At 43.3% G+C, this 17,364-nt stretch overlaps 1 protein-coding gene across 1 annotated transcript in view; it reads left to right on the plus strand.

The window, feature by feature from the left end:
• LOC125228465 (gamma-tubulin complex component 2 homolog) overlaps window positions 1-17,364 on the plus strand; it is an 89,683-nt gene that overhangs the window by 11,308 nt on the left and 61,011 nt on the right. Inside the window, exon 9 of the mRNA XM_048133024.1 lies at window positions 11,721-12,009. Within this exon, the coding sequence (XP_047988981.1) occupies window positions 11,721-12,009 (289 nt within the window). The remainder of the gene's footprint in view (window positions 1-11,720; window positions 12,010-17,364) is intronic.

Genomic DNA, 17,364 nt, shown 5'->3' on the forward strand with positions numbered 1-17,364 from the left:
CACAATTTATCTTACCTACATTTTAACTGTAGTAGGCCTTGCATCAATCCTCTCACAGAACTTCAGACACTCATCACGCACAACAACCTGTCTGCTTGCAAATAAGTCGCACTGAGGGGCTGATGCGAGGAACGCATTCAGGAGGACCAAGGAACGCACCAGAGGGGAATTCCTGCGCGCTACAGTACGTGAAGCCGGGACTGCCAGTAGGCAACGGTCCCGAGGTCTGAAATCAATTCTGGTCTTTGAGGGGACGTACAGACGTCGCGCACCAATGAGGTAATGTGATCATGAAAGTTGAGGCTGGAGTCTAAGATTACGCCTAAATCTCGTATGGAATTGACACGAGTAATAGTCTCAGAATCCAGAAAATATTCACAGACAAGGGGATTACGAGCTCGGCTAAATGTAAGGACTGCACATTTTGATGAATTAAAAGTCAGCCTATTTTTTACACTCCATAAGTGAACTCGGTCTACGTCATCCTGGAGAGATAAACAGTCAGAGATGTTTTGCACGCCGTAAATAATTTTGAGGTCGTCAGCGTAAAGCAAACTTCTCGCAGACCTAAGAACAGATGGTAAATCGTTGACCATAATTCCAAAAAGCAATGGCCCAAGAATCGATCCCTGACTGACGCCAGATAGAGTCTGATAGGTCTTTGATACAAAGCATCCATGCTGTACGTACTGTAGCCTGTCACGCAAATAGCTAGCGAAAAAGCGGAGCAGCTGGGGGAAAATCCAATTTTACACAGCTTACTCAGTAACACATCGTTATCTACTCGGTCGAAGGCTTTTTTAAAGTCAAAATACAGCACATCTACCTGTATGCCTTTATCCAAATGATCTGAGATGGTGTCAGTCAGGGTTAATAAATTCGTTTCAACCGACCGGCGAGCCCTAAAGCCGTGCTGAGAGTCACAGAGAAAAGGCTTAATTTGCGGAGCTACTAGTCTATTTATGGTAGACTCATACAGCTTGGCTATCGAAGACAGGATGGCAATAGGTCGATGGTCCTCGACACGAGTTGAATTACTCACTTTCGGAATAGGTCGCACTCTCGTAACTTTCCATTGACTTGGATACTCCCCTAAAGTATAGGCTAAGTTAAATATGTGCACTAGAGGAGCAATGAGCCATTCCTTGCAACCTTTTAATACATAAGCCGGGAGGTTGTCCGGCCCCGGAGAGCTCTGAGGCTTTAAATGTTTAATTGACATTTCTATATCTAGCGGGGTAAACCGAGCAATATGGATATATTGAGAATCGTGACTGCGATCCTCATGAATAGCACTCCGATAGTCCAAACTAGGTTCATTAGGCAAGAATACAGACGAGAAAAAATCTGCAAAAGCTTGTGCCGCCTCCCTCCCCTGGCATTCCCTTCCATCATAGGTAACTTGCGCCTCAAAACCTCCTTTGGCTTTTAGACTACCGATATGTTGCCAGAAAGAGCGAGGATCTACCTTAAGTTTAGCTTGGATATTGCAAGTATATTTCTCATAGGCAACCGCGATACGTGCCTTTATGTCTGCTCTGAGCATGGAAAAAACGGAATATACGACTGTGTCACCATTACGCTTCCAATCTCGATGCAAGTTAGTTTTCCTCTTAATGTCTCGGATAATGTCAGACGTAAACCAAATTGGGTAACGTTTGCTAGGTTTCTGCGATCTACTCTTCCTTGGTATACACTTATCGAAGACTTCATAAACTATTTCATAGAAATGTTCCACGGCAGAGTTTACATCGTGAGAGACAAGAACTTCACTCCAAGAGATCTCTGTGAACAATTGGTACAAGAGAACATAATCTCCCTTGGCAAAGTTCCAGTCACGACTAGTGTCCACGTTGCTAGGATCTACGTACCGAGGACCACGCTCACTTACATTAAGCGGGACAGAAATTTCGAGCGGAGGATGATACGCGTCTCTGCTAGGGACTAAACCTCCGTCCCCTATCTCTCCGACCTTCACTCCGACGGAATGACCTCGCACCAGCACCACGTCTAACATTCCTCCAAACGCATTTACCACATCATTCATCTCTGTCAAATTACACACTGAAACAAAGTAACAAAAATAACTTAAAACATTAACAGATGAATATTTCGGATTCAAATTTAAATCTCCTATAATTAACACTAAACCATTTAACGAGTCAATAACTGATTCCACTTTATTGAAAAAGCGCATGTAGACCTCATCAGGAGCATTGGGTGGAATGTATACGGCGCACACGTGGCAACTATTTTGGTGTAGTTGAAAAGAAGCCCACAAGTCTTCGCACTCCGCTGTTTCCAGATCTCGCCTACGCCGCATAGCAACACCTGGCCGCGCCGCCAGGAGCACTCCACCTCCACGTCCTTCCGAAGCACGGTCTCGTCTGAGCACACTCCAGCCATTTCCAACCAATTCGGAGTCCTCAACAGAGTTAGATAGCCATGTTTCAGTGACTACAACAATATCGCTATCGAGCCCGAGAGTGTTGTTTCTGAAACTTTTTAGCTTGGTATTAAGTCCCCTTACATTCTGGTATACCAAGCTTAGGGATGGTTTAGTGGTGCTAACTCTCTTGTGTTTGGTGGTTTTTAGAACCTGGCCTTCGAAATAACCAGGGCTTGACTCTGGCATTCTCAGGCCAGGCATCAGCCGCAAGACATTTGTCGTAGAAGGAGGCAGGGACACTTATTTTGAAGGACTTATAGTCTCCTTTAGACTTGAGCTCTTCTACAGTACAATTTGCATTTGGGCATAAGGTCTTCAGATACTCTCTGATATCGTCTGCTCCAGACGCCATATTCCATAAATGGATTTGTCTACGATGTTCAATTGCTCTAAGGGAAGTAACATTAGGGCCTCCTATGCAACGTATGGATGTTGAACGTCTCTCCGTTCGAGTATCGTTAGTGGAGTTGTGTTCCTTAACCACTTCCGGCCCATCGCCGGTCGGATGTTCTCGGAGGACCCCTGTCTTTGTCTGCGTTTCACTTACAATGTTATGGGGGGATGTCGCTTCCCGAGGAGGATTATCAGTATTACCACTAGAACTGCTATTTCTGACACGATGGTTATGGTTCTCGTTTTCTATCCTATTACTAACCTCTTGAGCGCTTGTCTGAACCGCCGAACACGTCGTAGTACCGGACTTTAGGACAGTATTGTATAGTGCAGGCAATGGCATAGCAACCGTGCCCGCGGGCACATTTTGAGATCGGATCATTTGCTCAACCTCCTGCAACCTATCACTGACTGCCTCTACTTTATTGGTGCAAACAGTAAGCGTAGTATGATACTGGTTCATAGCAGACAGTGTATCAGCTAGCCGCTCCGTCAATTGGGTGATTTGCTCTCGCAGTAACTGGACTTCCAAGCCAACAGAACCGTCCTTCTCAAGAGAAACATTAACCGGCGGCGACGGCCAGGTCGGACGGCTTCTAGGAGTCAGCAAAGTCGGTACGGACTGAACAGTAGTCGGGAACGACAGGATAGGCGCAGTAGTTGTAGTCACCAGGGGCGGCACCGAAGTTGCAGTCGATAGCGTAGGCGGCAATGTGTTTGTAGACTGGAATGTCGGCGAGGCCGTCACCGTTATCAGGGCAGCGGAGGCAGTCGTTGGAGACAATAGCGTAGGTGACGGACTTCGAGCCATTGAAGATGGCTTTCGTAGCGCCACATTTTTTATGCACGCCGGGGTACCAACTGGAGTATCGCAGTTGGGCCCACACCTTTTGGCCGCACAAATGCACGCAGGACAAACCCAAGTGGCCTTCTCAGCCTCAGTGAGAATTTTATTGTTACAGTAATAGTGATACACCTTGCCGCATGACGTCACCATGCACTCCAGGTACTCTTCCCCTACCAGCAGCTCCTGTTGGCAGCCGTCGCAGAGCATACTATTATTTAAAGTTGAATCCATACTTATGCAGTAACTGTGAGTAGGCAATGCAACACAACTTAGCGAGGCGTAGCAGATCCACGTAGCGACCCGGCGTAGCAGAGTGGCGTAGCCCGTAGCACTGACGTAAGGAATCGCCGTAGCAGATGCAGTGACGTCACCCGCACAAGGTCCTGTCTTATTTCGCCGCGCCGAGAACCTGCCTCCGTGGCGCAGTTATACAAACCGCGGCTGCTGTCTCGCCGACTCGGGTTCGATCCTCACGGGACGCACAAAAAGGCAGATTGGTCTCAGCTCCCACAACCGGCGAAACCAGATGAAGACAACTATCCCGCTCTAGGACAGCCCACTGGGCGGAGTCAACACATAAAAACAGTTCAAGAAGAACAAGAAAACGGAAATTTAGCTCTCAACCAATCACAATTAAGTAAACCAATAAATTGTTTAAGGAATATTCGCAAAAAAACACGACCGCTCACAGCGGATGAGCGGACGAGACTGATGGCGGTACTGAAAACTTCTGTGGTTTTCAATAGCACCATCAGGTCTTATTATTATTTCCTTTATTTATTTTGCTTCTTAGGTTAAGCTTTTTATAATATGAATATAAAAGTAAAATACAAAAACACATACAAAACAATATAAAAAACATATAAACACATTATAAAAAACCTAACCTAGGGTGCCGCCAGCAGCGGGGCAGGGCCCAAGCTGCCGGTGGTTAGGGCTGCAGAGAGAGGAACCGTCGGACTATCCGCGCCGTGTCCAAGATCACCGCCTTCTGCATCTGGCCCTTGATCCAGCCACCTAGCGAGAGTCTCTTAAGATGTTGATCGAGACTCTTCGCTATGAGACCGTTCGCTGAAACGACTATCGGAACAATGATCGTTGAATCAACATCCCACATGGCGGTTATCTCGTGAGCCAAGTCTAGGTACTTACTGGACTTGTCCTTCTCGGCTTTCACGAGATTCTCATCATGGGGGATGGTGATGTCAACGAGCACGGCCCGGCGTTGCGGTCGATCTATTATCACAATGTCAGGCTTATTGGCTACAATAGTCCTGTCAGTGATAATAGATCGATCCCAATAGAGCGTGGCACGACCATTTTCAAGAACTGGCGCAGGCAAGTACTTGTAGTACGGTACTTCGCGGTCCACAAGGCCGTATTGAAGAGCAAGTTGCTGGTGAATAATCCTGGCTACGAGATTATGTCTGTGCAGGTACTCGCCGTTAGCAAGATGAGAACAACCGGAAATGATATGCCTGAGTGACTCTCCGGGACGGCGGCATGCCCGACAAATGTCGACCGTACCGTCCTTCAGGATATATTTCCGGTAGTTGTTCGTCATCATAACTTCGTCCGCAATTGCACAGGCAAAACCCTCGGTTTCTCCGAAGAGGTCCCCGAATCGTAACCAGTTCACCGATGCGAGCAGGTCTACATCGGGTCCCGTGAGGGCCTTGTAGAACCGCCCGTGTAGCTGCTTGCTCTCCCATACCGCCTTGCGGTCCGCAGTACTTAGTACCACAGGTTTGCGCCAGTTCTCTTTCGCCAAGGAGAGCGGCGTGAGGTTTCCGTCAACTGCCACCACATCACGATGCATCCCACACTCGTTGTTAAGGAAGTAATTCCTGAGATTGTACACCTCACGGTTGTGGAGATCTTTGGCGTTTAGGAAGCCTCGACCTCCGCACTTCCGTGGGATGTACAATCTCATAACAGACGAGCGCGGGTGTAACATACGATGTGTGGTAAGCAGTGAACGGACCCTCCGATCCAGGGCGTCCAGCTCAGTCTGGGTCCACCGTAGTATGCCAAAGGAGTATGTGAGTAGAGGCATTACCCAGGCGTTAAAGGCGCGCACTTTGTTGCCTCCTGACAAAAGACTGTTAAGGACTTTTGTGAGCCGACTGAAAAAGCGCTCCTTCACCGACCGTCTAATGCCAACATCCTCAATACCCAACGACTGTGACATACCAAGGTACTTATAGGTTTCTGATTCAGAGATAGATCTGAACGACATCGTCTCAGAAAGTTGTAAATTTTCTGAATTTACAACCTCCCCCGCTGTACATGCATAACCGCACACTTATCGACACCAAACTCCATTCTGATGGCGGTACTGAAAACTTCTGTGGTTTTCAATAGCACCATCAGGTCTTGGGCGTTCGGTGCAAATAGTTTGAGATCGTCCATGTACAGAAGGTGAGAGATGACTTCACCCTCTCTCCGAAGCCGGCAACCTAGCCCAGAATCCTTCAGCAGCGTGCTGAGGGGATTCAGAGCTAGGCAGAACCATAATGGACTCAAACTGTCACCCTGGAATATTCCTCGCTCAATCCTTATGAAGTCCTGCGGGCCAGGGGGTCATCCCTGCCTCCTGGTTGACGAAGGACTGTGGTCCACTGCCTCATACATGCAGCCAGGAAGGATATTAAAGCTGCATCAAGTTTATACAGCTCCAATACCCTTCTCAGCCATGAATGAGGCACCGAATCATAGGCCTTCTTATAGTCAATCCAAGCGGCCGAGATGGCTCCCCTGTTCCGCCGAACTTGTTGGCAGATGGTCATGTCTATGAGGAGGAGCTCTTTAGTACCACGGGACCCAACCCTACATCCATTTTGAGCGGGAGCCAGAATGTTGTTAGCGACAATATGCGCGTTAATTTTTGCTCTCAAAATGGATGTAAGGAGCTTGTAAAGTGTAGGCAAGCACGTAATGGGTCTGTAGTTTTTTGCTTCCGTGGTACTACCGGACTTATAGAGCAGGAAAGTAACACCAGTTGTTAGGGAAGGTGGGAGAGAACCAAGATCGAGGGCTTGTTGAAATTGCGTTGCCAAACGCGAGTGCGAGCATCGAAACCATTTTAGCCAGAAGTTGTGCAATCCGTCCGGTCCAGGACTTTTCCAGTTCTGGGCCGTACGGGTAGCACAACTTACGTCGTCGGGGCTGATGGTGATAGCCCCCATAGGCTCGATGTTCTCGCACTCACGTTCGACAACGGCCATCCACTCGCCCTCCGTGTGCTCAACGGGCACCGACCAGATGCTACGCCAGAAATCAGACATGGCAGTAGCATCCGGTAGCCGCACGTCGGACACACGAGGGTCGGTTTCCTCCCACCTTCGGTATACTTTCCTTTGGTCGCTTTGAAAAAGACGATTCTGCTGGAATCGGTCCACACGCTTTCTGTAGCGGCGAATACGGCTTGCCCATGCATAGACTTTCTGCTTCAGGAAGTCGATGCGCTCTGTGACATTGGCCAAATAGTCGCGGGGCCTGATGCCCGTCCCCGCGAACGCCTGGTTCACAAAGCGCATTACTCGGGGGCGATTATTACCCCCTCTGAAGCAGATCAGCTTTGCAATGAGAGTCCTAAACGAGTTGATACGACGCTCGATCCGTACTTGCCATGCAGGGACACCTCCGGCGGTCCTAGTTGCACGGTCAGCGTCCGGAAACTTGACTCGAGCAACACGGCACGCCGCGATGGCCCCGCAGTACATGATCGAGTGTGTATCATCTAGATCTTTACTAGTCCGCATATATGGATCTAGTAAAGCATTTAAGGCTCCTATTAGCGCTAGATTGCGTCTATTCATGGGCAGACGTGGTAATCGTGGCCTAGGGTTGTTTGTGGAGCGATACTGCGTAATCGCCTCTTCCAAAGACCTCCTCAGTTGCTCATTGGCAGGCTCACTCTCGCTCTGACTCGCGAAGTCCCCGCCGTCGTTACCGGAATCAACCCGCGGCGCCTCCGGTGCCAGGTCGGGTTCGGGCACCGGGTCCGGCGACATGGCGGGCAAATCCCGCCCCGAGGCGGGGTCCGCGCGAGTAGCGAGAGCCTCCTGGCGAAGCCGATCAAGTGTGGCGTCATCCAACCGCTTTGACCGCTGAATGACACGCACCTGATCCGACAGTCGCTGCTCCGATACGGTGGTGGTGGGTTCAAGCGTCTGAAACAGAAGCAGCATTCTTGAACGATACGCGGACAGCCTAGTTCCCCCCTCTGTAGCCCCATAGTACGCTCGCATGACATTCTCGTTCATCAACTGAGACCATCTCATGCGGCGCACTACACCACCGGCAGCGGGAGCCGTGGGCGGGGCAGGATGTCCCGCAGGCCCCAAGCGTGCCGGCAGCGGTGGCCGCCCTCGTCGCGCTGGTGGTCGTGGCGGCGGCGGCGGCGGCCCGCTCTCGTCGCTCGACTCGCTGGTGTCGGCCGCGGTAGCGAACTCGTCGCTCGACGGCGGTTGCGAGGAGACGGACGAGGCGGGCGAGGGTGGTGGGCGTGCGCTTTGTAGAACCGCTGATTGTCCGCGTGTTTTGCTTCTTGTGATCATTCCGTGATATTTGTCTTGTCGTACATGTCGATAATTTTTATGAAATATACCCAATACAAGTTTGGTCACATGTAGAACTGACTTGGGTTCTGGTTTCCATAAAAAGTAACTCAAAAATCAACATGTAAATACAAAATATCCAAAAAAAAATTAAGAGAGATTAGCAAAACATGTTTGTAGTTGACAGCGTCATTTTTTTTTTTTTTTTTATTATTATTATTATTTGTTATATGCGTTATGACATTTTACACTTCCAACCTGGAGCATAGGTCCCGCTCTTGCGAATCCACTCTGGCCGGCCGGTTAAAACTTTATATAAAAACAACACATAAGTCGTACGCTCGTAAATGGCAAAAAACCTTGGGAAATACGGAATTCCGCCATCGCACAGTTGCCGGGAAACAAGGGTGCAGATTTTCGTGGCACATATATGTGGCGGCGGGAGACAACGACTAAACGAATTTTCGGGTCGCGGGATCCCACAGGTTAAGGCAAGTGCAGAGGCGAGGGCTAGATGGAAGTGCCCTCTGGAATAGGGGTCCGCGGTGTCGCCACTCACCGTCAGCTCGCCACAAGCTGCCCCCGCGGGCTTATTATTATTATTATTAATGTGTAAGTATATTATATTGTTATCGTCGTTGTTAAGTGCTTACGAATAAAAATATTTATATTCTATTCTATACATCATACTCCAGACCGGTAAATACTTGAATGTCATCAGCCAGGCGGTAAGACAGGCCGAGAGTGAATGGAATGAGTGAGTGAACAAAGAAATAAGTACTTTCTAGAGTGATAAACAATTACTTAAATAAGAAGATACTCTAGTTTTGAACAACTTGGAAAACACCTGGTCTGTGATGTGTTCTTTTTTGTCACATACTGACCTCACAGCAATCTAACATGTAACATGTAGGTTGACTGAAAAAAGTGTGCTCTTTGTAAATCAAATATTTTGTGTGCCCTTAAAGTAGTCATGTTTTGCACAAAAGTAAATCCTAATAAAATGAATCTACGATTGTACTCACGTTATTATATCGCTACTGCTGCGACATTTCGGGCCAATTTTGGAGGCCACTCTTCAGGCATATAGGACTTCACGCGACGGTTAAACTCCGAGCACTGAGCGCGCCGCTCGCCCTATCAGCGCGCGCGCAGCGAAAGTTCAACGTTTATAAGTAAATCCTGACCATATAAAAGACGACGACGACCGGTCTGGCTCAGTCGGTAGTGACCCTGTCTGCTAAGCCGCGGTCCTGGGTTCGAATCCCGGTAAGGGCATTTATTTGTGTGATGAGCACAGATATTTGTTTTTTCTATTTATGTATTTATCTATTTAAGTATGTATATCGTCGCTTAGCACCCATAGTACAAGCTTTGCTTAGTTTGGGGCTAAGTTGATCTGTGTAAGGTGTCCCCAATATTTTTTTTTTTAAATATGTGACTATGTTTTGTACCAAATGATATTGTTTATACCAAATGAAATAAATATATTTGAGTTTAATACACAATAATAACATAATATATTATTTAGTACTGACATGTAACGATCTGTTATCAAATAAATTTCATTTCATTTATGCGCCATGTTGCGGAATTTTATTAGAACTACAGACGTAGTGCGAAAAGGGTTTCCTTCGGAAACGTTCGTATTTGTCATGCTAGTTCAGTCAATGTCAGTACATCTTGTACTGAGACTGACTGAAATTGCATGGCACGTTCGTACAAAATATATCATCAGACCAAACAGCCTTACTCGCATTCCATTCATATATTATGTCAAATCTGCGTTACGGACTAATAATGTGGGGAAACAGTAGCAACAGGGATAGAATATTCCGATTGCAAAAAAAGTGTCTGCGTTCCGTTTACGGTATCGGTCAACTAGAATCGTGTAGACCTTACTTCATAGATAACAGAATACTTACTTTCCCATCACTTTATATCACAGAGAACCTCCTATAGAGTGGCAGTCTTGTATATTTGGTTCGCGATACGAGTCACCAGTGTTTGGGGTGCGAGGAGCGGGCGGGGAATGTGTTAAGCGCGCTGTGATTGGCCGTTTCAAGGACGGCGGGCAGTCGCGCCAGATGAAAAGGGACAGAAGTATGACTGTCCCTCTACTGACGCGTAAGTGGCCAATGTAAGTTGACCTATGCCGGCTCTGAATAAATTATAAATATGACTTATTTGTGGAATGTAATGCCGTCTGTTTTTAAATTTGAGCTTCTTGTTACCTTTCCACACCATTTCACACTACAGGTGGACATCTTTAAAGCATCAAAATACCCTTTTCCAATTTTTTTGTGCGAAAAACACGCGCTGCTTTCGGGTCTGTTACTTGGTCGATACTGATCGGGCACGGCGAGCGCCCGCGCTTATATCAGTGCAAATACTAGGAAGGCTGGCGACCGCGAGTCGTCTTCTAATAGATGTCTATAGGGGTTGGTCTGTGCTTTATATATATGAAGTATGCATCTTTGTCAAAAATAATCCAGAAATGTTTCCTGTAAAAGAATCTACTACTCAAGTAATCCGGACAAAATACATGTACGACGTGATACGCCCTAACCCTAAATCAGCACTCCTTTCAGAAAGCGTTGTATGCATGAGTAGGAAGATATTTAATCATCTTCCCGTAGATATTAAAAAATTGTCTCCGGTGCCATTTAAAAAAAAACTATTTGATTGGCTGTCCAAACAGTGCTTCTATAGGATGAATGACTTTTTACCTACTTAAATTCATTTATTAATAAGTACAAACGTACAACTATGCTATGATTTAAATATAAGTTATGTTATAAGCTGTCATATGTATGTTGTCATAGTAGAGTGTTAATTAGTTTTGTAATATAAATAAATATTGTACGCCTTTGTAAGGCAAGATATGGCGAAACTAAACAACATTACCTAAGATCTTTATGTACCCATGTTTATACAATAAAATATTTTTGATTTTTGATTTGATTTGATTTGTACGTTTCCGTAACAATACGGAGGCAACTCTTTACGCACTACATCTGTACATATTTTTTTCATACTACTCTGAACTGTTACCACATGCATAAAAGCGCCCTCTTTACAATACTCATATATTTCTGGTCAGCACTAAAGTTAATGAGTCATATATATGTTAATGAGTCGTATATGAGTCGACCGGTCTGGCCTAGCGGGTAGTGACACTGCCTGCTAAGCCGCGGTTCCGGGTTCGAATCCCGGTAAGGGCATTTATTTGTGTGATGAGCACAGATATTTGTTCCTGAGTCATGGATGTTTTCTATGTATATAAGTATTTGTATATTATATATATTATTGTCTGAGTACCTACAACACAAGCCATCTTGAGCTTACCGTGGGACTCAGTCAATCTGTGTAAGAATGTCCTATAATATTTATTTATATTTAAAACGTGTATCTACACTAAAATATTAAAGATAAACACTACAAGTTCTAAATATCTCTATTTCAACAGGCAATGCCATAATGAAGACCAACGTAGAAGAAATAAAATACTCTCTAATAGAGCAGAACTACAGCGCTGTAGTCCAGAAGGCGTTCGCATTCGCCAGCAAATCGCTCCTAGAACTGCTTCTCAAAGAATACGATCTCATGGGACGCCTCAAGTCGGTCAAGAATTACTTCTTCATGTGTCAGGGGGACTTTATAGTGCAGTTTATGGATGCTACGGAGCAAGAGCTGTCGAAGAAAATAGATGACATTATACCGTCCAAGTTGGAGTCGCTGTTGGGACTTTGTTTAAGGTAAGATGAAGAAGCTGATGGAAATTAAGAGGAAATCCCTCCTAGAACTCCTTCTCATGCACTGTTCGCACCAAAAGCAAGGAAGCAAGGAAGCGATGAGCTATCGGCTATAGAAACGAACAAAAGATAGTATCTACCGTGTAAATAAAAGAGACGCGATGAGAGCGCGAGCGAGTTATAGTTCGTCGCCGAGTGGTGAACTATAAATCGCTCGCTCTCTCTTTTATTTACACGGACGCACACCTCGGACACTAGCGATCAAATATATGAAAGAGGCGCGTTCCTAGCACACAGTCTGACCTCGTGTAGGTGAACGCGTACCATGCTTGTATGCGTGAGATATGACAGGTCGACTGTTCGCATTTTTGACAGGCGGTAACTGTGAGGTAACCGAGAGGGGGTGGGCGGCACTTTCAGCGGGGAGCGGGAGTGGCCATACTGTACTATAGTACTATGAAATATATACATATTTATAATTACTTAGCCAAATTTTCGTTCATTATACTGTGACGTTGACAGAAGTTACAAGAAGGTTGTTATAAAATCTAGGTATTGTGTATCCATACTGTGAATGAAGATACTGGGATTATTCGTGCACTTTATTACACTCCTCCGTGCTCGTCTTACTTCGTGCACTACTTTTGACTTGAACTACTTGAATAACAATTCTAGATAATTAGTCGTATCTAGAGTGCATTTGATTATTTGGATTTAAATAATATAATTTCACTTCGCGTAATGTATTGAATATTTAGTGAATATTTAAATGTATTTGTTTTTCTTTGCCAACCGTACCACTTGCCACGAAAAGTGCACCCTGATAACGATCTTTAAGATATATTATTATACCGTCCAAGTTGAGTCGTTTAAGGTGGTGGCTGGTATTTGGAACCTGATGGAATTTTACACGATTTTTTGAAAAGTGAAACTGATCTTAATCCCGGGCACTTAATATTAAAGTATGTCGAGTTTTAATTTTGTTGTTGCTACATATAAAAAAAGATATATAACTCCGTATAGACAGATAAAGTCTAAGAAAAATGTGTACCTGAGTACCACACAGAAAAAAATATGGTGGCCTAGATGGCATTACACCTTTGGGGTACGCTCAGCTAGATGGCGCTAATATTAATATTTGACATTTTAACTAGGGCTCTGGATACACGTGATTCACGCCGAACCGTAGCTACGTGACCTTAACACCGGCGGTACTAAGATCACGAATTTCACGAACACGGCAAGGTACGTACCTCGTACGTACGTACTTGCCTTAGCGCCCGGATTCACGTGACACGCCGCGGTCCGTGACACGCCGCCGCCCGAACCTATGTTCGTGTACAGAGCTTCGGGTGGCGGTTCCGTTGGGTACTTATCGTACGTTTTGTAGATTCAATACGCCCGGGAGAAAACCAAATCATGACTACTATGAATTATCACTTAGTACCTATACTTAATACTGGACGAAAGTTTTTTTACATATGAATTAAACTTATATTTATGTTTTGCTTCGATTTTTATACAATACATATAACTAGCGGCCCTCCCCGGCTACGCACGGGGATTATCATAAAAATTGTTATAATAAGATATCCGTAAAAGATAGATATATGCCATCGCGGACTTTTTTGTAGACTTATTAGAGAGACACAATTTTCCAATACATTATTTTGATATAGCTCAAACGGTTTTGGCAGCGTTTTCGATTAAAGCTCTCAGACAGCGGGATTTTGTCCAACTCGATTAGAAAATATCGTCATATTTTAACCAATTCAAACAAAACTTTAACAAATTATAAACCTAAACTTTCCTCAAGGATTACTCTATTCATAAATGAAAACCGCATGAAAACCCGTTCAGTAGTTCTTGACTTTATCACAAACACACAGACAGATGCAGCAGGGGACTTTGTTTTATAAGAGAAGATCAAGTGATTTATGGCGTTATTCGCTGTGTTACGTTACGGCCTAATATTGTTTATTTTTTGACATGTGCCGTCAGAATCCTCAAATACTCGACACTAACTTAAAACTGTATGTGGTGACAGTTTAGTATAGTATGGAGTAAATATTGTCCCAGAGCTGTAAGAAGTGTAAGAACCTCTTTTTCACACATGACAGCGTCCACAAAACGTAAAATCGTGTAATAATGGTTAAAAAAATCAAGTACTTAAAAACAATATTTCGTTTACTTTAAACATAATCTAAAACATGTTACATTTTTGCGGATCTTCGTTAGTAAGTATTTTACGATATTAATTTATAACGCAAGATTTACTTATTATGTCATTTATCATTCATTTTTATTTTTAAACTAGTGCTGTGGCAGAGTGTAATTACGATTCAAATGACATTTCAGTAAGTTAATAGAAATCGTTTATTTGTTTAAGCGCCTCCTTGTCCGTAGGGCCTAATCGATTCAACCAATTCGAAATTAATCGTTAGATTTGGCAAACGATACGTCTTAGCCACATCGTAACATACATCAAAACAAATGTGTCAAAAATGTGACCTTACGGATCCGGGACAATAGTTCTAATGAAATTCAGCAACACGACGCTTAGCCATATATTTCTGGTGAAGCATTATTATGATATTCTTAAGGTTTTCACATTTATTCTTTCATTTATTATGTAGAATCGTCCCACGATAAGTTTGCAACGATTTTCACACCCTCGCCAGTGCAGATGTTATTTTAAACGTCAAACTTTGATGAAATTATGACGTTTACTTAACCCTTGCAGAGGCGGGGCTATTAAAATCTATGCAGACTTATCGTGGGACGATTCTATGAAAATGAAAAAGATTTTTATAAAAAGTGATTTACCTACCAAGTGGCTTTAATTAATTAATATTTAAGCTTGCTACTATGTAAGAATATAACGTAATCTTAAATGTAAACAAGGCAAACAGCAGTGTAGATGAACAAAAGATCAAGTTCTGTGAATCTTTGAGACGTACTATGATGACTATTATACTCCAGGTAAAAAAAAATATGCACACATGTGCGCGGGGCCACGGTTAAGACAAAAAAAATAACAGCTGCAGTTCTTATCAGTTACGGTACATTAAATAATACTTTTAGATAGTATATTCCTTTAAAGCACTGTATTGTTTGACGAACGAGCTCAGCTATCTTACTGTGGTGGTATTTTGTAAATAATAAGTGCAGTTCCACCACGTGGTAATAAAGACAGTAAGATTTACGAGCAGCCTTTTGTACGTGAAGCTGAGTGAAGTGAGCGATGTGTTATTTTTACATTTTGGGATTTTTTTATTTAATCTGGATGGGGCAGATTAGAATTTTAGTTTATTTCAATTAGTCACTTATAAGATCCCAGTTGACCAACACTTGAAGGCCTTGACACTTTACTTTAGCGGTGAATTTAAAAGTTATTGTCGTTGTTGTTTTGTTCAGTTTTTGTATTGTTACTGTTAATGTTTGAAACTCTTAACAACGAAGAGAAGTTTGGTGTGGAGATATGCCACCAGAGTTGGAGATTCAGCTTTATGTAGTCTCTGCAAGGATCGGACAAACAATGAGTTTCCGTGTCGTCATGGTACTACAGGATCTATCGCGAGGCATTTGACGTCAGTTCATTTGAAATCTGCTGTTACTGTTACGACATCAAACGAGTAAGTTAATTTTTAGGGTTCCGTACCTCAAAAGGAAAAAACGGAACCCTTATAGGATCACTTTGTTGTCCGTCTGTCCGTCCGTCCGTCCGTCTGTCAAGACCCTTTTTCTCAGGAACGCGTGGAGGTATGAAGCTGAAATTTATATCAATTACTCAGGTCTACTGTCCCTTGAAGCTGTGAAAAAATCAAACTTCTAAGCCAACGCAATCAAAAGATACAGCCGTTTATGCCGCAAATTTTCGACATTTGCAAGGGAATCAAAACCTACAGGGTGCTTCCCGTGAACTCAGAATCTTGAAATTTGGTACGAAGCAACGTCTTATAGCATAGATAAAGGAAAAATTACGAAAACCATAATTTTTTAGTTACATCACATAATATATTTTTTTTTTTGCAATAAAAATACCATAGTTATGACTCGATTGTCGTAATGAACGAACTTTGTAAACCTTGCAGGTTTGTACGGAACCCTCGGTGCGCGAGTCCGACTCGCACTTGGCCGGTTTTTTTAAATAGGTGTAACCCATAATAAGTAAATGAAAGCAGCAGAGGTCTAAGTTTAAATACCATGAAAAAATAATTTTAAAGTTATTGCATGTAAATAGTATAACGAAGCTCACTTTATTAAGCAATCAGTAATAAATGGCTTAGTTATTATATTAATTATTATTTTTGAAACAATTTTAAACAGTTTAAAACAATAAAATGATAATCCTGCGCCTTGAACAATCTTAAAGTAGACTTTTTTACGACCATCAATCTTATTACTATATAACGTAATTACCTAATTAAATGGTGGCTATAACAGTTAAGTTGGCGTAAAATGTATAATAATAATTATTAACTAGGCATGTGATAAAATTACGTTTCCGTGGATGTCATCCCATCGTTACATTCTTAATTTTTATACTAAATTGACAAATTTCATATTCCGTTCATCAATAATTGAATGGTACCGTGTATCTTCCTATTTCCTTATCTACCTATTAAATCTTATTAATCAGAGGGTAACTAGAGAGTTTTTGTCAACGAACACTGCAGACACATAATAAGCAGATTCAAAGGTATCACGGTGTTAACGCATGGTATTTTTCAACCACAACCACTCAACAGATAAGCTTAACAAAGGATAAGGTATAGTCATGGTATAGTGCCTTAACATAAAAGTAATATTTTAGTGAAAGTATAAGCATTTTCTGAATTAGAACTCGAAGCGTCGGTTGTAGCGTAGAGACAATGCTAACAGCTGGTGGTTATTCAATAATAAGTTGAATTTAGAATTACAACTGTTGAATACTTTTGGATAGAGTAAAAAACTCAAATGACTGGAAGGAAACTTTATCTGAAACGGTTACCAAATCTAGCAGTTACGCTTACAAAAGGTTACCTACCCATATCGTTGGTATTTTAATAACCACTTCTAAATTAAGCCTATCGGAAACCCCGGATCGTTTATTCAGTTATATTTATTTATTACTTTCATATTAATATTTGAAAAACCGCAGTATTGAATATAAATTTTAATTCAAAAGTAATTAAAATATAACCTCACGATACCTACATTTTTATTCATAACTTATAGAGACTGCATCCGATCTTATCTTCTCTCATGAAACGCCGCTGGCGGACCGGGCGTGTCACGTGAATTCGTACGTACGTACGTACGGATCTACGAACGTACGTACGCTAATTTCACGTGATTTATTTTCACGTGACGAAC

This window comes from Leguminivora glycinivorella, chromosome 8, assembly GCF_023078275.1.
Source record: "Leguminivora glycinivorella isolate SPB_JAAS2020 chromosome 8, LegGlyc_1.1, whole genome shotgun sequence".
Taxonomy (NCBI): domain Eukaryota; kingdom Metazoa; phylum Arthropoda; class Insecta; order Lepidoptera; family Tortricidae; genus Leguminivora; species Leguminivora glycinivorella.